The sequence below is a fragment of the Cucumis melo genome, chromosome 8, assembly GCF_025177605.1.
Source record: "Cucumis melo cultivar AY chromosome 8, USDA_Cmelo_AY_1.0, whole genome shotgun sequence".
In the NCBI taxonomy this organism is placed as follows: Eukaryota; Viridiplantae; Streptophyta; class Magnoliopsida; order Cucurbitales; family Cucurbitaceae; genus Cucumis; species Cucumis melo.
In genome coordinates this window covers 795,771-817,283 of record NC_066864.1, presented here as the reverse complement: position 1 = coordinate 817,283, position 21,513 = coordinate 795,771, and the positions used below count along the sequence as shown (strand labels likewise).

At 35.8% G+C, this 21,513-nt stretch overlaps 2 protein-coding genes across 2 annotated transcripts; both read left to right on the top strand.

The window, feature by feature from the left end:
- Positions 1–808: 808 nt before the first annotated feature.
- On the top strand, positions 809–11,674 carry LOC103484337 (hydroxyproline O-galactosyltransferase GALT2). The gene is made up of 7 exons (XM_008441362.3): positions 809–2,353; positions 2,844–3,076; positions 3,214–3,504; positions 10,186–10,314; positions 10,434–10,607; positions 11,099–11,206; positions 11,292–11,674. Exons 1-7 carry the CDS (start codon positions 1,453–1,455, stop codon positions 11,499–11,501), a joined length of 2,046 nt encoding a protein of 681 aa, XP_008439584.1. The 5' UTR covers positions 809–1,452; the 3' UTR covers positions 11,502–11,674.
- A 4,597-nt stretch (positions 11,675–16,271) lies between these two features.
- LOC103484336 (CSC1-like protein ERD4) lies at positions 16,272–20,330 on the top strand. Its single transcript, XM_008441361.3, has 6 exons — positions 16,272–17,065; positions 17,164–17,318; positions 17,512–17,787; positions 18,330–19,174; positions 19,338–19,593; positions 19,693–20,330. Exons 1-6 carry the CDS (start codon positions 16,798–16,800, stop codon positions 20,068–20,070), a joined length of 2,178 nt encoding a protein of 725 aa, XP_008439583.1. The 5' UTR covers positions 16,272–16,797; the 3' UTR covers positions 20,071–20,330.
- Positions 20,331–21,513: the final 1,183 nt, after the last annotated feature.

Below are 21,513 nucleotides of genomic sequence, written 5' to 3'. Positions count from 1 at the left end.
ACACTAATTCTGTTTATTTCAAAATTATTAGTTTAATCCATAATTTTTTTTGAAAAAAATTAAGATTATGAGTCTCTAGTTACAAAATAAAATGAAAATTTGTAGTCATTTTTTAAACAAAATTGTACATTTCTATTCGATGAATCAATTAATTCCTAAAAAAAAAGTAAAATTATTGGTTATTCATTTAAGGTTAAAATAAAAGTTAATAAATACATTTTAAAAAAGTTTAAATAAACATCAAATAGATACATACATTAAGTTTTTTTTTTCCTTTTTTTCTTTTTGGTATTTTTTGTTGCAACATGTTACTAGTGAGGAGTTAATAGTAAACGTGAATTTATCATAAAAAGCCAAGAGATGTTTTATTTTACAGAAAAGATCAGTCGGTCTAACATAAGAAATGTTTGTGAAAATATAAATTCCTAATTCTATTTTATTTGTAAGGGTGATGATCGGTTGGTCGGAGTTGTTTTTTTTTTGTTACAAAGCCGACCTCAACATTGACGAATAAGGGTCGATTCGACTGGTCGTTTTCCTACCGATTGACTTCGATTTAGTTGGTCGGATTGATTTTTCAAGACAACTAACATATGTTAAAGATTGAAAATACACTTTTAGTATGGAAGTTTTAAAAATTTATTGAGATGTTTGAGATATAAACATAGAGTGAACAAAAAAGGCATAAAATCTAATGGGAAGATCAGCATTAATTATAAATGGACAAAAAAGTGTAAAATTATACTAAAAATAATTTGATTGGGTGAGAATATTTATCAAAAACTGGAATTGTAATTTGAACCCCACCAACCAAAAGTTTAGTGGAAGTTATTTTACAATTGAGTCCCTCAAAATGTTCTTATTTTCGTTTCATGGCTTACTTCAATCTAACATGATAGCTTCGTTCTCGGTCCTTTCCGGTTCGTTGATGTTTATGGGACCTTCCATTTGTGTATTCAATCTAAATTTCAGGTCACATTTCTCCAGCCAGACTGTTCCCGCATTAACTTGATCTTCGTCGATTTCTTGGTGTTGCCCAGCCCTGTTGATTGGTTTCATTTGTTTTCTTGTTTTCTCGATCACCATTTCCTGAATAGGGTTTTTTTTTTCGGGATAAGATTCAACCAAGATCCCTAAAAGAAACGACGAACCCCGGTGATTTTGGGGTTCTACAACGGTTTTTCATGTTTCCGATTACAATGTGTTTGTTTATTTGTTATATCTGAAATTTGGTTGTTCCTAAACCCTGTATTTCACATCCATTTGATCTTTTGGTTATTGGGGTATTTGGGTATTTGTATGAGATTTTCGTTGCCATATTGCATCGTGTTGATCCACGTCCAGATGTTGGGGATGAAGGCTTATTGACTCGGATGAATTTGTATGTGTAGTTTATGGTTTCTGTAGAGTACGTTTGAGGCTGTTGTTAGGTAATTTTATTTTTATTTGTAGATGAAGAAGGTTAAAACCGAACCTCCGGTTGCGAGGAGGCTCAGGTTATCGCATCTTCTTCTCGTAATTGGAGTGTTGTATTTAGTTTTCATATCATTTAAGTTTCCACGTTTTTTGGAAATTGCTGCAACGTTGAGCGGGGATGAAAGTAATAATGGGTTGGATTCAAATGGAGTGGACAGTGAAGGAATGGATTTTAGCAAAGCGTCGTTGAGTTCTGTTTATAAGGATACATTTCATCGGAAACTGGAAGATAACGAGCATTTAGAAGCACCATTGACGCCTAAAAAAGAGCCACTTGAAGAGGTGAATAATGTTACTGGACCCATAAAGCCAATTCAGCATAAGTATGGTCGGATAACTGGTAACATTTCGAGTCTGCTGAATCATACCAATGATTTTTCTATGCTTGAGAAAATGGCAGACGAAGCTTGGACATTAGGCTTGATGGCATGGGAAGAAATAGATAAATTTGGGTTGAATGAGACTGCTGAAAGTTCTATACTGGAGGGAAAGCCTGAGTCATGTCCTTCATGGATATCTACCGATGGGAAAAAGTTAATGGAGGGAGATGGACTCATGTTCCTTCCTTGTGGACTTGCTGCAGGTTCATCTATTACAATAATTGGAACCCCCCATCTTGCTCATCAGGAGTACGTACCCCAACTTTTGAAGGTGGGAGGTGATCCTAATGTTATGGTTTCACAGTTCATGGTTGAATTGCAAGGATTGAAATCGGTCGATGGCGAGGACCCACCAAAGATTCTTCACTTGAATCCACGACTGAAAGGCGATTGGAGTAAACGGCCGGTGATCGAACACAATACATGTTATAGGATGCAGTGGGGAACGGCTCAAAGGTGTGATGGTTTGCCATCAAGTAGTGACGATGAAATGCTTGGTGAGTTTATCCCCTCTGTTCTATTTTTCTCGTATCTTTCATTACCATCATTCGAAACATAAATTTTAATCTCTAATGCATTGAAAGAAAATTTATTCAATGTAGATGCCTCTCCTAATTATTGGACGTAGAGTTGAAGCATAATTTTTAACTTTTCTCTCACACTTCATTAGTATAAGACTGCTAGTCACATCGTTCCAACCACTCTATTCATTACTTTACCTCTTCGCGTGCAGACTTAGTAGACTATTCCCGTTTTAAGAAAGCTATAGCAGAGGGGATGAAAGTTTTTAACATTCTCCTACAGTTCGATTATAATTATTCTTTTGTCACTTTGTTTTAAACAAATAAAAAGGAAAACGATACCATTATAGTTCAGTTGTGTATTTCTTTTCCCTCCAACACCTCAATTATTTCATTCTTCTAGGTATGCCGTAGTACCAATGCGGTCTGACATTTTGTTCCCTTTCAATCTTTTTTTATTTGACAGTTGATGGAAATCGTCGATGTGAAAAATGGTTGAGAAGTGATGTTACAGATACGAAAGAATCGAAAACAACCTCATGGTTCAAGAGATTCATAGGGAGGGAGCAAAAACCAGAAGTGACTTGGCCATTTCCCTTTATGGAGGGCAGATTGTTTATCTTAACACTTCGTGCAGGTGTCGATGGATACCATATAAATGTTGGTGGTCGGCATTTGACTTCTTTTGCCTATCGCCCTGTAAGTATATGGAGAAGCGGAGGATGTTGATCACTATTTCACCTTGGTGATATTTGTCTTCTGCTGCAGTTGGTATTGATCATCTCTCCCACGTTTTAATATTGAATCTTTTATATCTTTGTTTGAATTTCATATAGGGATTTACGCTTGAAGATGCAACTGGATTAGCAGTTAAAGGAGATGTGGACATTCATTCTACATATGCTACATCTCTTCCTACGTCTCATCCAAGCTTCTCTCCTCAACGAGTTCTCGAAATGTCAGAGAAATGGAAATCTCAGCCTTTGCCGAAGAGTTCCGTTTTCCTTTTTATCGGCGTTCTGTCTGCTACTAATCATTTTGCGGAGCGTATGGCCGTTAGGAAAACTTGGATGCAGTCTTCAGCTGTCAAGTCATCAAATGTAGTTGTTCGCTTCTTTGTTGCACTGGTATGACTCTTGTGTTCATCCCTCTAAGGTATAATCATAGAAGTAGAGCGAAGAATAGCAGTTGTTGACTTGTTGTAATTGTTGATGCTTCTCATGCATACAGAAGATGAAGAATCTCGTAAACTTGATTAATGTATTCTGAAAATGTTCTATTTGGATGCCAACAAAATACGTGCTACGTTCCACTGACAATGGAATATGTTGGCATATGAACGGGAAAACAACAAGAGAGCATGCAATGGTTAGCTATGCTGGTTCGCATTTTAAATAAATAAGAATCTAAGAACTAATGGGGTGTTGTATGACAATCATACAGCTGTACTCGTATCAAGTCTTATGATGCATATCTGAAACGGTGATTCAATCCATAATTATCTCTTGTCCTCGTTTTCCTATATACTTAATAAGCCGAATACTTTTTTTTTTTCCGGATAGAAAACAAACAAACCTCGTATTCATCAAAAGAAAGTGTTGGAACTCCAACACAATTTCCTTTATTGCTTTACTCAATTAGGATTGATGAGATATCAATCCTTGGTTACAATCTAATCTCTGTTTTTCTCTCAACCAGAAAAGCAGAACAAACTCACACTAATTTCTCTAACAAACAAAACATGTCCCTTCCCTCTCACGCTATCTCTATTTAACAGCTTTTCCCGCCCAAATACAGCTGTCATTCCCACTCAAACCTGCGCACTAACTCTATTTACATCACGTGTTTATTTATCTAATGTACTCTACACGTGCCACATACTAACACAGCCTCACGTGCTACATACTAACACAGCCTCTTCTTCCTTCTGCTGTAAACTTGTTTAATAAGAGGTCTATCATTACTTCCCCCTTTTAAATTCACCTTGTCCTCAAGGTGAAGAGTTGGAAATTTTTCTTTCATTTCTTCATAGGATTCCCAAGAAGCTTCATGCTTAGGCAACCCTTTCCAACACACCAAAACTTCCCACTGTTCAGCCCCTGTTTTTCGATATTCAACAACTTCTTCTGGTTCAGACTTCCATGTATAATTCTCATCAACAAACTGAATAGTAGGTTGAATATTTTCATGCTGTCCCACCAGTTTCCTCAACTGAGATACATGGAATACCGGATGAATTCTGGAATTGTCAGGCAGCTGTAAACGATAGGCAACGGGTCCAATTTTCTCAATAATTTCATATGGCCCGAAGAAACGCGGAGCAAGCTTTTCATTCCTCCTACTTCTCACCGTAATCTGTCGATAAGGGCGAATGCGTAATAATACATATTCCCCTACAGAAAATTCCACATCTCTCCTTTTTCGATCCGCATATGACTTCATTTGCTCTTGTGCCAAGCGCAAATGCTCTCGTAAAGAGACCAGAACAATATCTCTTTCCTGCAGCATCTCCTCAACAGTAGAATTCTTAGATGGAGAACTTCCATACGATACAATAGTAGGAGGTTGTCTGCCATAAACAACTTGGAATGGAGTCATACCAATTGAACGTTGATAAGTCGTATTATACCAATATTCTGTCCATGGCAGCCATTTAATCCACTCCTTAGGTTTCTCATTACAAAAACATCTCAAATATGTTTCCACCCCTCGGTTCACAACCTCCGTTTGGCCATCTGATTGAGGATGATAAGCTGTACTTTTATGTAACTTGGTGCCCGACAAACGAAACAATTCAGTCCAAAATTGGCTAAGGAATACCTTGTCTCTATCCGACACAATGGATATAGGAAACCCGTGCAATCTTACTATCTCCTTAACAAACAACTCAGCCACAACCTTAGCAGTAAACGGGTGTTTCAATGGTAAGAAATGCCCATATTTGCTCAATCTGTCCACCACAACCAGAATTACTTCATACCCATTTGATTTTGGAAGCCCTTCCACAAAATCCATAGATATCTCACTCCATATAACCTGAGGTATCTCCAATGGAACCAGTAAACCAGCAGGTGATAAAGCCATTGTCTTATTTCTTTGACAAGTTAGGCACTCTTCACAGTGTTTTTTAATCTCCGCCTTCATCCCTTTCCAGTACAACTCTGCTGCTATTCTTTTGTAAGTTCTCAGAAACCCAGAATGTCCACCAACTGCTGAATTATGAAAAGTTTCTAGAATTACCGGTTTCAAAGAAGATTGCTGAACAATTACCAATCTACTCTTATACATCAACATTCCCTTCTGCAAAGAATAGCCGTCTACTTGCAACTCTTCTCCATGCTCAAGCTGTCTCACTATCTCTTTATATTTAGAATCTTGAGACACCTCTCTTTTAATCACATCCAAGTCAACCGTGACAGGTATAGACAACCCAAACAACTGTACTTCTTCTGGTTTTCGTGAAAGAGCATCAGCTGCTCGGTTTTCCACTCCCGGTTTATAAACAACCTCAAACGAGTAGCCCAACAATTTAGCTATCCACTTCTGATACTGAGGCTGTATAATCCTTTGATCTAATAAGAATTTAAGCGCCTTCTGATCAGTTTTGACTCTAAACTTCCCAATCAGCAAATACGGTCGCCATCTTTGAACTGCTAACACAATAGCCATAAGTTCCCTTTCATACACTGGTCGACCCCTGTCTCTCAATGCTAATGTGTGACTGAAATACGCTACTGGTCTTCTGTCTTGAACCAATACAGCTCCCACTCCATATCCAGAAGCATCAGCCTCGATTTCAAATTGCTTATTGAAGTCCGGTAAAGCTAACACTGGTAAGGATACCATTGCAGACTTCAACCGGTCAAAAGCTTGAGTAGCTTCCTCAGTCCAACTGAATCCTCCTTTCTTTAATAACTGAGTCAGTGGTGCCGCTATAGTACCGTAATTGCGCACAAAACGCCGGTAATATCCTGTCAATCCAAGGAATCCTCTAGTTTCCTTGACATTTGTTGGACGAGGCCACTCACAAATTGCTTTAATTTTCTCCGGGTCCACTGCCACACCTTCTCCCGAAATCACATGTCCCAAATACTCAATTTTTACTTGAGCAAATTGACATTTCTTCTGGTTAGCATACAATTCATGTTGCCGTAGCACTTTCAACACCATTTCCAAGTGTAAAGCATGCTCCTTCTCATTTCTACTATAAACTAATATGTCATCAAAAAAGACTAGCACAAACCTTCTGAGGAATGGCTTGAAAAGTGTATTCATCAAGGCTTGGAAGGTAGCCGGAGCATTGGTCAGCCCAAATGGCATGACTAAAAATTCATAATGGCCCTCATGTGTTCTAAAAGCCGTCTTCTCTATATCATCATCAGCCATTCTAATTTGATGATACCCCGATTTCAAGTCGATCTTAGAAAATAGACTTGCTCCACATAGCTCATCAAACAATTCCTCCACTACTGGTATGGGAAACTTATCGGGAATCGTGGCATTGTTTACTGCTCTATAATCGACACAAAATCGCCAACTCCCATCTTTTTTCTTAACCAACAATACAGGACTGGAATATGGACTTGTACTCGGCCTTATCACTCCTGAATTCAACATTTCTTGAACTAACTTCTCCATTTCCCCCTTCTGCTGAAATCCATATCGATATGGTCGCACATTAATTGGATCAGTCCCATCTTTCAAATGTATATGATGCTCTATCTCTCTCCGTGGAGGTAATTTTTCTGGCCAATCAAAGACATCTTGGTACTGTTTGATCACTGAACTAATCAGTTCCTTGCTTACTGCTTCTGTGTTTAACAAACAATGCTCTTCATCTCCTACTGTTCTCACTTGCAAGGATCTACACTCGATCAAGAATCCACTATCCTTTTCTTCCCAGTGTTTCATCATATTTTTAAGACTGATCCTTGCCTTAGTCAAGCTAGGATCCCCTTTGATCTTCACTTCTTTTCCTTCAGCCACAAAAGATAGTGATAGGTTCTTCCAATCTACTATAGTTACCCCCAATGAATACAACCATTGCATTCCCAAAATGACATCTACTCCTCCAAGTTCTAAAGGAAGAAAATCCTCCACGATCCTCCAACCATTCAACTGAACTTCTAGTTTTTCACAAATTCCTTTACCCTGGACAGCTGCTCCAGATCCTAAGATTACGCCATAGTGTGAAGTTTCTTTGACTGGTAAAATCAACTTCTTCACTAGTTTTTCAGATACAAAATTATGTGTTGCCCCGCAGTCGATCAATACAATCACTTCTTCTCCAAGCAATTTACCTCTCACCTTCATAGTTCCAGGATCATTTAGACCAACCACTGAGTTGATTGATAATTCAACCACTGTGGTTAACTCTCCATTGACTTCTAGGCGGCCCAAATCTTTTTCCTCTTTCTCTTCCTCAACTATTTCATATTCATCTTTCCCTTCGGTTATTACAAACATCCTCAACTCACGTTGCTCCTTCAATCTACACTTATGGTCTGCAGAATACTTCTCATTGCAACGAAAACATAAGCCCTTCTCCTTCCGAGCCTGGAATTCTGCATCAGGTAACCGTTTATATGTTCCCTCCCTTCGATTTTCATTGGAGGCCTGACTTCTCAAGGTAATAGTTCGTGTGGAAAAAGAAGAATTTCCTTTAATGTCTCCTGCTACTCCTCCCGGATTTATTCTTCCATTGCTAGCAGTCTGACTAGTCAACTTTCCCCCTGAGTACCCACTCATTTTCGCCTCCATTCTTACTAATTCCCTGTTTTCAACCATCTGTGCTGCTTCCATCATCTCTGCCAAACCTTTCGGTCGACAGAAGACTACTTCCGATCTAACCCACGGCAACAAGCCATTCATAAACGTATCTTCGATCACCCATTCCGGCAAATCATTAACTGGAGCTACCATTTTATCAAACAAATTGATATACTCCTCTACAGATCCCTCTTGTTTAATTCTCAGAAATTGCCCGCCAATAGTACCATCTTTACTGGACCGAAAACGTATTAACAACCTCTCTTTCATATTCGACCAACTAACAAATTTATTTCTCTCCTCTTGAGATCTATACCAATTCAGTGCTGGACCATCGAAACTAATGGTTGACACTAACATTTTCTCAGACTCTGTTAATCTATGAATTTGAAAGTACCTCTCTGCTCGGAACAGCCAAGAATCAGGATCCTCTCCAGTGAAAACGGGCATCTCGATCTTTTTGAATTTGTTTCGGTCAGAGTATCCTTCGTCGCTGTCGGTCCTCCGTTCTCCTCCTTCGTTTCTGTGATTCCGATCCGTTTCATACATTCTACTGGAGGACGCGTCGCTATCTTTCCCTTTCGCTTTTTCAAAATCCTTCACGGCGGGTTCTGTCGCTTGCCCACTCATCGTTGATCTCTCCTTCGAACTCGTCTCAATGATCGTGAACAAGAGCTGCTGCTGTTTTTCCGATTGAAGACGCATCAGGTCGATGCTCTTCGCGATTTCGGCTAATCCTCCCTCAATCGCCGGCATTTTACTCAACTCCTTCTTCATTCCGGCAATCTCCTGGTCGATGTATTCCAGCCGTTCTTCAATGCGGGTCTGCACCATCCTTGCCGGAACACGGCTCTGATACCAAAATGTTGGAACTCCAACACAATTTCCTTTATTGCTTTACTCAATTAGGATTGATGAGATATCAATCCTTGGTTACAATCTAATCTCTGTTTTTCTCTCAACCAGAAAAGCAGAACAAACTCACACTAATTTCTCTAACAAACAAAACATGTCCCTTCCCTCTCACGCTATCTCTATTTAACAGCTTTTCCCGCCCAAATACAGCTGTCATTCCCACTCAAACCTGCGCACTAACTCTATTTACATCACGTGTTTATTTATCTAATGTACTCTACACGTGCCACATACTAACACAGCCTCACGTGCTACATACTAACACAGCCTCTTCTTCCTTCTGCTGTAAACTTGTTTAATAAGAGGTCTATCAGAAAGCAAACCAGCGGAAAGACCTTATGGACGAGGGATCCCTTATTTGAAATGGAACTGTTTTCTTTTTCCTTCCAACATTGTTTTTGTACCCCTGGAATGATTCACTGTTACCAATTCATTTATAGACTTACTTATTTCATTCCAATTGGTTTTATTTTTGGTATTTTCGTTCACTTCAAATCCATTCTCGTTTGGTAGATGCAGTTATTGGCTGTTTATAAAACTAAGTCAAATTATATTTATTATAGAAATCTGATTAATTATATAACACCGTACCGAATTGAACTTTAAAGGCCCATTGAAGCCTTTGAACGATGCCATTCTTGCCGGAAGTGATATTGATTGGGAGGTGGCAGCCGCATATGATAATAAATGTAAAAGCACCATTGTGGAACTTAGTAGTTTCCTTACCGGGAAACCCTGACGGTTTCCGTATATCTTTTATTTGGTCATGGAAGTATTTTCTTGGCTGCTATCTCCTATTTGGCTAACAAAGGAGAAATTAGATTTTACTGAAAGTCTTGGAGAAAGAAAAGAAGACCTTTATATTTTTGCTGATGACTTTGTTATTTCCAGAGGGGGAAATACCTCATGAAATTCACATGTAGCATATAGTTCTATCTTGGTTACCGACACGTAAGCTGAGTCGCTACCACTCTAAGGGAAGACTGACTCGCGGTCAGTCCTCCCATCCTCTTTGGCACTCGGGATTTCTTAGATCTTAATTTCATTTATGTTCTTCGGTATTTATTTCATTATTTCCGTGATGTTTTTTTGTATTTCTTCTCATGTATAAACTCACAATGTAGAATCCGAGGAAGGAGGTCAATGCTGTGCTGAAAAGGGAAGCTGCATACTTCGGTGATATTGTGATCCTGCCCTTCATGGACCGCTATGAGCTTGTCGTTCTCAAGACTATTGCCATATGTGAGTTTGGGGTGAGTTTGCGTTTCTCTTCTTCTGTTTATCATTGTTTGGATCTTCTTCATAGAACTTTGTACTATAAACTGAATAGCTTATGACCTTATTGTATGCTGTTTTCAATCTCCCCTTGCAGGTAGTGAACTTGACAGCTTCATATATTATGAAATGTGACGATGACACCTTTGTGAGGGTGGAAACTGTTTTAAAACAGATCGAAGGCATTTCATCCAAGAAGTCCCTATACATGGGCAATCTCAACCTCTTGCATCGCCCTCTCAGACATGGAAAATGGGCAGTCACATATGAGGTAAATTACATACGTTTTAGCGTATAAAAGTTGTCTATTCTTTGCTTTTATCCCACTTTGAGTTACAATGGTAATCCACCAATATTTCTGGATAACTTTCATTCATCAATTAACTATGTTTAGCACAACGTCGCTGCTTGTAAATATAATTGCCAATTGATATTATTATTTATATGCCCTTAACAAACTTGATTATGTGTTTTATTTTTTATATTATTATTCTATAATTGGTATGAACTTGATTATCTATCCCAACACCCCCCCCCCCCCCCCCCCCAAAAAAAAAAAAATTGCAATCTCAAAGAATTCCTTTCCATTCCTATGTCTCGTCACTAAACTACAAAGTGGGCCCAACTAACTCCTTTCCTTTAATGTACATTTATTATTGGTGGCTTATCGCTTTGTTTCAATCTATTAAACAAAAAGCTTTGAACAATCCATTTTGTTTCCTTTCTTTACACTAACAATTTGTTTCCATGTACAAATATCAGGAATGGCCAGAAGAAGTCTATCCTCCATATGCCAACGGGCCAGGATATATCGTTTCCATTGACATTGCTAAATACATTGTCTCTCAACATGAAAACAGGAGCTTGAGGGTCAGTTTGAGAACATTAGCCTTATTGTCTCTGTTTGTCTGTGCCCCCCCCTTTTGTTTAATGATAGGATGTTTTGGTATGGCAGATATTCAAGATGGAGGATGTGAGCATGGGAATGTGGGTCGAACAGTTCAACAGTACTGTGGCGACGGTCCAATACTCTCACAACTGGAAATTTTGCCAATACGGATGTATGGAAGACTATTTTACAGCACACTATCAATCTCCAAGACAAATACTCTGCTTGTGGGATAAATTGGCCAGAGGACACGCTCATTGTTGCAACTTCAGGTAACAATTTTCCCCACTCTGTATCTCTAGTCATGTTTATTATTCAGTGTAGGCATCATGAATTCAAACTATGATGCATTATAATTGTTAATTTTTATTTTTTTAAAAAAATCAAGATCAGTTTTCCATGTATAGATTATGATGTGGAATGGGCATTTTGATATGAAGTTAGCTTGATTCCTCCATTTATTATTTTACTTTTGCCTCGAGTGTTGCCTAATGAATGGATAGTCTCCCTAACTCTTTTCCTCGTAATTATTTTCTGAATTTAGCAAGTTTCCCAGGTCATAACCACGACGATTTGGCCACAAAACCGAAAGTTTATAACTTTATTAGACAAAATAAACACAAATTTTAAAATTAATTTTACTAGAAAAGGACAAAAACAGAACTTGTTTCTATTTTTACGTTGGACTATTTTCGAACGAGTCCAATAATGAGTTGCTTTGCTTGAGCCGGAAAAAAAAATCAATTTAATGATTTTTACCCAACTTTTTTCAGACAATCAAGCAATTCTACACATTATTGAACTTGGACTATTCAATTTGTGCCTTTTCTTTTTTAAAAAAAGTAAGTTCTGATTATTAATGTGAGTTTAATTGATGCAATTTTGAAAATAGCTCTAACAAGTTATGTGACAATTAATATTTGTGAGTTTGATTGGGATGTAATACTTTGCTATTTTATTTTGTGGTCGACATAAAGAGTAGATATTCAAACCTAATTTTTGGTTTATATATGCTAGTTAATCATATTGCAACTTTCTAAGTTGAAAGTTGACATCAATTAAAAATACGTGTCTACCTAATTTATTAATGCTGAATTTCTTCTTTTAAGTTGAGCATTGTATAATAAATTAATAAATTAATGAATAATATTGATACTCAACAAGGTAACCATGTAAATTATTAACAACTTGGTTTTTTCTTTCATTAAAAAAATGAGGGAATAAAATCACGACTTTTTTTAATTAATTTCTAAATTCCTTCTCAAGTATGTTTTTTTTTTCTTTTTTACAAAACTATTTAAAAATATTAACATATTGAAGTCTTCTGAATTTTGTCACTTCAAAATGAACCAAAATGTTTAAAATTTAAAAACTCACAAACAACTCTTATTGATAGATTATAATTCACGTTCTAATTGGAAAAATCATTGGAATCCATAATGGATGGAATTAATGAGTTGAAAGGATAGGATAACCAAATTGCGAAAGGAGAGGAATTTGTTTCAAGCAAAGCCCCAAAAATCTTCTTCCCCTCCCATTGGGTCTTTCAATTACGTGGGTCTTATTTTATTCCATTCTATTTATTTCCTTGTATTTTAGTTAAAAGTGAAGCCAAGGAATCCGATATTTGAATTTTGTTTGGTTGATTGAGAGCATATATTATAAACTTATTTACAAAACAAATATCTTTAAATTCGACAATTACAAAACAAAAATCTCTAAACTCGACATTTTGTATCGCTTATTACTCACGTTTTTAATTTATCTCATTAAAATTTAAATTTAAATCAATATTATATTCTTATTTAGGTTAGGCTAATTTTCACGTGGATTATAACTATAAGAAGTTTAGATTGAAATCAATCTTTGAAGAAAAAACAAGAGTTTGATTAGTGCTCACAAAGAATTGTGTTGTACGTATCTTCAAATGTCATACAAAGGATTGATGAAGTTACAGTAGGCAGAGACATAAGCCCTTGTTAATATCTCCAACCTTCCACAGATTTTTCTAAACATACATTCGCTAGTGCCATGGGCCATCCAACGTGGCAGTTATTAATTTGGTTTTGTTAGCTCATCGTTGCCGACACGACACTTGTCTGCCTCGCTGGCGCTCGCTTTGTCCGGACGCGTAATCAAAGACAACGAGACAAGATCTCCCTCTGGGTCCCACTCTCTAACTGGACCCCACATAACTGTCGGCAAGCTTTGGCTCGTGTTCTTCACGTCCTCCACTTGCTGACAAAAAACGGTTTTTACGCGGCCGTTACACGCGCGCCGTGGTGATTCTTGTGTGGACCACTTGTTGTCCTCCCACTCTCTCTATGCGAGTACTAAATGCACATACTCGCTACGAGGTTCCGACGCGTATGAGAATCTCCACGTGGCGCGGTATCGGAACAGGGACGCGGGCGATTCTTTTGTTATTTGATCCTTCTTTCTGAATTTGCGGTCACGGACAATCTATGACACCACCTTGTGCAATGTCGATAGTACCCTTTTGTTATAAATGGTAAAACAACATTTTATTTTTCCTTTCTTCCGATGAATTTTAACCCTAAAAACTTGTAATTAAGACGGTTGACGTGGAAATATACGGACCAATTAGCTGTGGTGTTAGGCTATTGACACTCAAAATGCTTTTAAGTTGGCAAGAGGTCCATCGTCCAGATTAGTAAAAGTAGTATATAGTACTTAGTAGTAAGTATTTTCAAAGTAGTAGATAGCAGATTTAGTATGTGCGACAGAAGCTTTTGCAACACTAATTCGTGAACCTAATAAAGTAGCGACCATGCTCGTCTTTTTTATTTTCTATTACCTTCTTCCTAAATCTTTTGTTATGAACCCATTGCTACCACTTGGCAAGTGTAAAGACCCACTTAACACTGTTAAATACTATTACATGGGTCATCAATGACATCGCTGAAACTTCCGTGGAACTACTACATTGGTTTATCACAGTAATACTGGAGCCTTCGTGGCACCACTAAAGACTACTAAAATGTCTAGCCATTGCGATATGGGTCCTCCATAGATCCATCATGCATAGGTCCTCCACGACGTTACATGGGTACACATCCAAGATTCATACATTATGCTTGTTAAAAAAATTATATAAGCTAATCTCTTAAATTTCAATTTTATATCTAGTAGATTATCGTAGTTTCAATTACATAACCAACCTCTCAAATATTAAAAAGATGTATGAAAAAAAGTCTAAAATCAATAATAAAGGATGCCCAAAAAGTATCATAAATAACAATCAAAGAAATGGCTCCATACGATAGCTAGCCCTAGAGACATTAATTGTCTCACATGTTTCACTAACATAACACGCTAAATAAATAATTGGACATATAATATAAGATCTCGTAGTATTTTATAGCCGTTATAAATAGAAAAAAAAAGAATAAAAAGAAGGTACCAAACAATCTACATATATAATTAAAGTATACTACAAAAATTGTAGGACAAAAATACAATTATTAATTTCACTTATGGGTAGTATTTTGACTGAGGTTTGATCAACTATATAATATTACAATAGATTCATTAAATCAAATTTCAATTCACCACAAAAAGTGGTCAAAGCTTTGGAAATATCATCCCAAGACATGTGATCACATGACCCACTAAATCTGCAATGCTTTAAACGAAAAGTAGGAATCACTTTTGTTATCCTTACGGTATAAAGATAAGAAAAATCCATCTAATTATAATTTAAATTATTGTACCCATCGTAAATGTTTTTATTTGTTATATTTTGTAAATATTTGTAATAATTTTTTTTTATATTAATTTTATAAATAAGTTAATCAAAAATAAAATTACGTGAATTTGTGTTGTTCAGATAAAAAGATGAAATCTTTGTACACATTAAAATTTATGGTTTGAATTTCGGAGATATTTTATTGCCATTATTTAAAAATAGTATAAAAAAATATTATTAAAAGGAAAGGAAAAAACAAAACTCGAAAAACGATTCTTCTCGCCAGGGAAAGAAGGACAAATGTGGAAACCTACGAAACATTCCCTAAGGAAGAATTGCAATTTCTGTTATGATATATATGTGTGTGTGTATTTGTTTGCAAAAAACTTTCAAAGAAGAAAGGGAAAACTGGTTGGGGGGGAAGGAAATTTCAATTAAATGAAGTAAAGAATTTATACCAGATCTGAATATATATTCCTAAATGTGTAGACATTCAATTAAATGGCTTGATTTCCCCTTTTAAGAAAATTAAAAATTATTTAGATATTTTAAATATAACAAAATGAAAAAAAAAATCTATAAATCACTCATCATCGATGGATTATGATGTTTCTGCCACATTTATAAATACTTTTAACTGTTTTGTCATTTGAAATAATTTCTAAAACTAAATTATATATATATATATATATATATTCTCATTCAATCATTGCGGTGTGAAAATTCAACTTCTCTGTTTAAAACAACATCGATGGTAAATGTCAATTTATTCTTTTATTTTAAATTTTTAAGATTAGTATCGAAATTGAGATATTCGAAAGTATAAATTTATAATACAAGCATACTAGGATAATACACCGTTTTATAATAATTTTTTTTAAATATGTATACATTTGTTTAATTTCAAATTTTGGCATGCTTTGTCTTAGTAGATGATAAAGTAATAAAAAAGAAATATCCTATCGTCTTATAAGTTTAATATTTAAAAAACTCTAAGATTCACTTGAATTTCATTGACATACAATCAAAAATTTTATTCAATAAAAAACTATTGTCTTATAAGCCTTTTGAATTTCATGTTTTTTTTTTTTTGCGTTATTTTATTATCTTTATTGATATTTTTAATTGCTTTGTCATCTAAATTTTTTTATTTTTTATTGACAAAGAAGTTGAAATTTTGAAGGTAAATTTTTTTTAAATAAAATAAAATATTCTAATTTTGGGACCAAAATAAGGATTGAAATTAAAATTGTAATTATTTTGTACCTTTGAAATTTGAAGTCTTTGAAGAAGGAAAGGTGAGTGTGGAGCCAAAGCACCTGATTCCAAAATGGAAAGAAACGAAGGTATTTTTCGTCATTTATACTTCTCCCTAAGTCCTGTCCCATCCATCATCTTCAATTCCTCTCTTTTCCCTCCTTATCCGCTTCTTCAACAGTTCTACTCTCTCTCTCTCTCTCTCTCTCTCTCTCTCTCTCTCCTTTTATCTATGAATTCATAAAGCAATTAAGAAAATGATGACACACGGACCCAACCCCACGACCAGCTAACTTCAAATTCATCCAAAATTTCATCCCCAACCCCACACAACCCAGATTTTTAAGCTCACTCTTCCTCTCTCCCATGCCATTTTCTTTTTCCTATTCGTTATAAATATTCCACCTCCAACCAACCACCGTTTCTCAACGGTTACTTTATCCCCTCTTTGAATGACCCATAAAAGAAACGGAAAAAACCCATCAAGCAAACCCCTTTAAGTTTCACTTTACTTGCATTCTCACAGTGTTTAAGCTTCTTCTCCAGGTGGGTTTCTCCAGATTCACTCAGGAGTTCAAGGAATTGGGGTTTTAGAGACAGACCCAGATGGATTTCTCTTCGTTTTTGACGTCTTTAGGGACGTCTTTTGTGATATTTCTGGTTTTGATGCTTGTTTTCGCTTGGCTTTCTTCAAGGCCTTGTAACCATGTTATTTATTACCCAAATCGGATCCTTAAGGGTCTGGATCCGACCGTCGGGTCCAGGAGTAGGAGCCCGTTTGCTTGGATTACGGAAGCTCTGTCTTCTTCCGAGAAGGATGTGATCTCTATGTCCGGGGTTGATACTGCTGTTTACTTTGTGTTTTTGGCCACTGGTTTGTTTTTCTTTCTTTTTTCTTTAGAATGTTCCATTTTTTCTTGGGTGTTTGCTCTGTTTCTCATTCGTTCTGCATTTGGAATGTTTTCTTTTCAGTGCTGGGGATTTTTGTGTTGTCTGCTGTAGTTCTGCTGCCAGTTCTCATTCCAATTGCTGTTACAGATGATGGGATTAAGAATGCTAAAATGAATAATACCCAAAGTGTTGGTACTTTCAGTGAACTTGACAATTTATCCATGGGAAATATCAATGTAAGCAACATTAATGCCCTGTTTGATAAGGATTTTGTTAACCATGTTTTCTTTCTTTAATTAATACATAAGGGTGTTTGAATTCGGAAATGAAAAACAAAAAATGTTGAGTTCTTATCCTTCAGAAAACAGGAACTGGAGGCTTGGCCTTTTTGGTTCTCAGATTTGAGTTTTGACTTGTTTTCATATGCAGCTACGGAGTAATCGGCTTTGGGCCTTCTTATTAGCCACCTACTGGGTTTCCTTTGTGGTATATTACCTGACATGGAAAGCTTATAATCACGTCACTGCTCTGAGAACTGAAGCTCTAATGACTCCAGAAATAAAGGCAGAACAATTTGCCATTATTGTTAGAGATATTCCTCCAGTCCCTGAAGGTCAAACTAGGAAGGAACAGGTTGATTCTTTTTTTAAGAATATCTATCCAGATACATTTTATCGATCGCTGATCGTCACAGACAACAAAAAGGTCTGTTCAACATTTCACTTTTTGAACCTTGTATTTATTATTATTTCAAGATTGCTTGTAGCTCAGTAGTTAAGTTTCTTTAATCTTCTTACGCTGCTTCTTCTCATACAATTTTATTTACCTTGTGATGTGACGGTAGGATGTTTAGCAAAAAATGCGAATTGTATTTAACAAATTTGAGGAAAATAGAAATAAACAAAATCAAATTTGCCTCTTGGTGAATAATAGTTTTGGGTTTTTCCACACTATAATCTGTTTCTATGAATAGACTCTGTTGTTGTATTTGCATTGTCGTGTATGGTTTCTCCGGTTGAAACTTTTCTCTTCTAGGATATGTAGGATAGGATGTCTCTTCTACGATATTTAAGATAAGATGTGGATTGTGTGAAACACATTTAAGAAAACTGCGCAACAGATTAGATCATATTTGCCACTCTGCGTGAGCAACGGTTTAGAGTTCTTCCACTCTTATTTTTTTAAGAGAGATTTCTTCCACATTTAATTTCTATGTGGCATAATGTAAATGGTCAAATGTCAAGCAGGTCAATAAATTGTGGGAGGAGTTGGAAGGATACAAGAAGAAACTCGAACGGTCCGAAGCTATCTTTGAAGCTTCAAAAACAGAAGCCAAGCCAGAAGGTGTAAGACCAACACACAAAACTGGCCTCCTTGGTCTTATTGGGAAAAAAGTTGACAGCATAGAATTCTACTCTGAAAAGATCAACGAACTACTACCAAAATTGGAAACTGAACAGAAGGCTACTCTCAGAGAGAAGCAGAAGAATGCTGCTTTAGTCTTCTTTAACAACCGGACAACAGCAGCTTCTGCAGCTCAAAACTTACACGCACAAATCGTTGATAAGTGGACTGTCCTGGCAGCTCCTGAACCCCGCCAGATTATCTGGCCTAATCTTTACATAAATTTTATACAGAGGCAAGTCAGACAGTATGTTGTGTATGTCATTGTGGCCCTGACGATTTTCTTCTACATGATTCCAATTACTGCAGTTTCTGCTGTTACGACTCTTGAAAACTTGAAGAAGTTTCTGCCATTTTTAAAGCCAGTTGTTAACATAGGTGCACTCAAGGCAATTTTAGAAGCTTACTTACCTCAGTTAGCTTTGATTATCTTCTTGGCTCTGCTGCCCAAGTTACTGCTCTTTCTATCTAAATCTGAGGGAATTCCTTCAGAGGGACATGCAGAGAGGGCTGCTTCTGGGAAATATTTCTATTTCACAGTGTTGAATGTGTTCATTGGAGTCACTTTGAGTGGTGCACTGTTCAGAACATTCAAGAGCATCCAGAAGGATCCAAACTCTCTTGTTCCCTTGTTGGCAAGTAGTCTCCCTGGCAGTGCAACTTTCTTCCTTACCTTTGTGGCTCTAAAGTAAGCTTCCCTTCATTTTTGGTTTTTCATCTTTATGAAGCCAACTTACTTAGAACAATAATTTTGATACCATTAGTAATTCTATATTTTTAACTAGTGTAGATTAAGAATCTAAATTTAGCATTCGTTACTAGCAAACTGATATTGGTTCTATTGTGCATAGGTTCTTCGTTGGTTATGGTCTTGAACTATCTAGGATAGTTCCTCTTATCATTTTCCATTTGAAGAAGAAATTTCTTTGCAAATGTGAAGCTGATGTGAAGAATGCCTGGACTCCTGGAGATCTTGGCTATGGAACTAGAATTCCCGGTGACTTGCTCATTTTTACTATAGTCCTCTGCTACTCCATCATAACACCTCTGATTGTTCCATTCGGTGTCATATATTTTGGTCTTGGATGGCTTATTCTTCGCAATCAGGTAACATAAATTGGTTGTAAAATGTAACAACCAAAGCAATTTTCTGCCTTTTGGATCATTCTTTTGTTGCTGTGTTCATGTATGACCTTGTTTTTACAGGCCCTGAAAGTTTATGTTCCTTCCTATGAGACCTATGGAAGAATATGGCCACATATATTCAACCGGATTGTGGCGTCTCTCCTCCTGTACCAACTTACCATGTTCGGTTTCTTCGGAGTGAAGAAATTCTACTATGCTCCAATCTTAATTCCACTCCCCATAATCTCCTTGATATTTGCCTTCCTTTGTCACAAAAAGTTCTACCGATCTTTCGCCAACACTGCTCTTGAAGTTGCTCGTAATGAGTTGAAGGAAGTTCCCAACATGGAACAAGTTTTCAGATCTTTCGTTCCACCGAGTTTGAGCTCCGAGAAGGTCGAAGATGACCACTTTGAAGATGCACGATCTCAAGTATCGAGAGCAGGATCATTTGTCTGATAGAAGTTTACATAGTTGTTCTTGGTTTGGCCATGAATCTTGTGTGAAAGTTAGATGGAAAGTGTTGATAGTTTGCATTTTAGGGATCAAGAAGTTTAGGTTGTGATTAATGTATACCTCACTTTGTTGTGTTTATGGATTAGTTTTAATAGCAACGAGAAAGGTAACTAAGTCGTGTGTACAAGAAGAATGAATGATTCATAGAAATTCTTCAATGTCTTCTGTATTTAATGATAATAGAAAGTGTTATTTCCTTTCCAGATTACATGTTCATGATCATTTAAATCTTTGTTTTCTGATTATTTTTGTCAGACTATTAGTATAGATTAAATTCAAAATTTAAACTTTTTAATAGATTTTTTTTTTTTTTGAATTCAGATAATTGAAACGGAACGAATGCACATTTCTAAACTGAATCGTTGGTTTTTTTATTAACGGTTTTTAATGCTTAAATAAAAATAATTAGGTCTATAATTACTATTTTCACTAATTATTAATAATTTTTAGATTCTTTTTTTAAAATTCAACCAATTTTGAAAAAAAAAATAGTTTTAAGGTAGGGTCTTTTAAGAAATATAAGAGACAAATATTTAGGTAAAACAATTTCAAAATAGTTGTGATTAATTCACCGACTTTTTTTTATTATGATCTTAGATCGCTCGATAAAAAGGAAGAGTAAACTTTAAATATTAAAAAATATGGACTAGCTTGATAAGTTTTTTTTTTTGCTACACGAAAATATTTGGAAAGTTTGTTAAATTTATAAAAATTAGTATTTCTCTTTATATATATCAGTTATAATCAATAGCAAATTTAATAGTAATTATTAAGTATATAGCAACATTTAATAAAAATGACAAATATAGCAAAACTCTTTTACGGATAAACTTCTATCATTTAAAAAAATTATAAATATAGCAAAATCTATTAATGATAGAAATTTATCACTAATATAGTTGCGATATTTTTTTATTGTGTGTAATATTTTAAAATAAATCAATATGTGTCTATCATAAATAGGATTGAAGTTTTTTTTTTATATATATATATCATAGATATTTTAAAAAATTCTGTCATTTATAATCGGTTTTATATAGAGAGAGAATTATTGTTTAGATTAATTTCAATTTGCAAACATTTAGGGGTCGTTTAGGGAAGGGTTAAGAATGTGGTTTTATGGTTTTATCATAACATATATTTGAGGGAATAGTTTAAAAATATAATTTTATGATAAGATGTGTTTGAGAGAAAAGTTTAAAAATGTAGTTTTATGGAAGTGTTGAAAATATAGAGTTATGAGGAGTTCAAAAATGTTTAAGAAAAAGAAAAGAGAGGGAAGGGGTTACGATAACCCTACAAGAAGAGTTGGATTACCATAACGTAATCCAATAATGATAACCTCGGGTCAAATGGTCTCTAAAGTTTAATTAATGAATGATTGGA

Excerpts from the sequence above, each read along its gene's own strand:
- LOC103484337 (XM_008441362.3), top strand. The coding sequence starts at position 1,453 with ATGAAGAAGGTTAAAACCGAACCTCCGGTTGCGAGGAGGCTCAGGTTA. Across the intron at positions 10,608-11,098 it reads AATGGGCAGTCACATATGAG|GAATGGCCAGAAGAAGTCTA; the intron begins GTAAATTACATA and ends TACAAATATCAG. Across the intron at positions 11,207-11,291 it reads ATGAAAACAGGAGCTTGAGG|ATATTCAAGATGGAGGATGT; the intron begins GTCAGTTTGAGA and ends TTGGTATGGCAG.
- LOC103484336 (XM_008441361.3), top strand. The coding sequence starts at position 16,798 with ATGGATTTCTCTTCGTTTTTGACGTCTTTAGGGACGTCTTTTGTGATA. Across the intron at positions 17,066-17,163 it reads CTTTGTGTTTTTGGCCACTG|TGCTGGGGATTTTTGTGTTG; the intron begins GTTTGTTTTTCT and ends TTTTCTTTTCAG. Across the intron at positions 17,788-18,329 it reads TCGTCACAGACAACAAAAAG|GTCAATAAATTGTGGGAGGA; the intron begins GTCTGTTCAACA and ends AATGTCAAGCAG.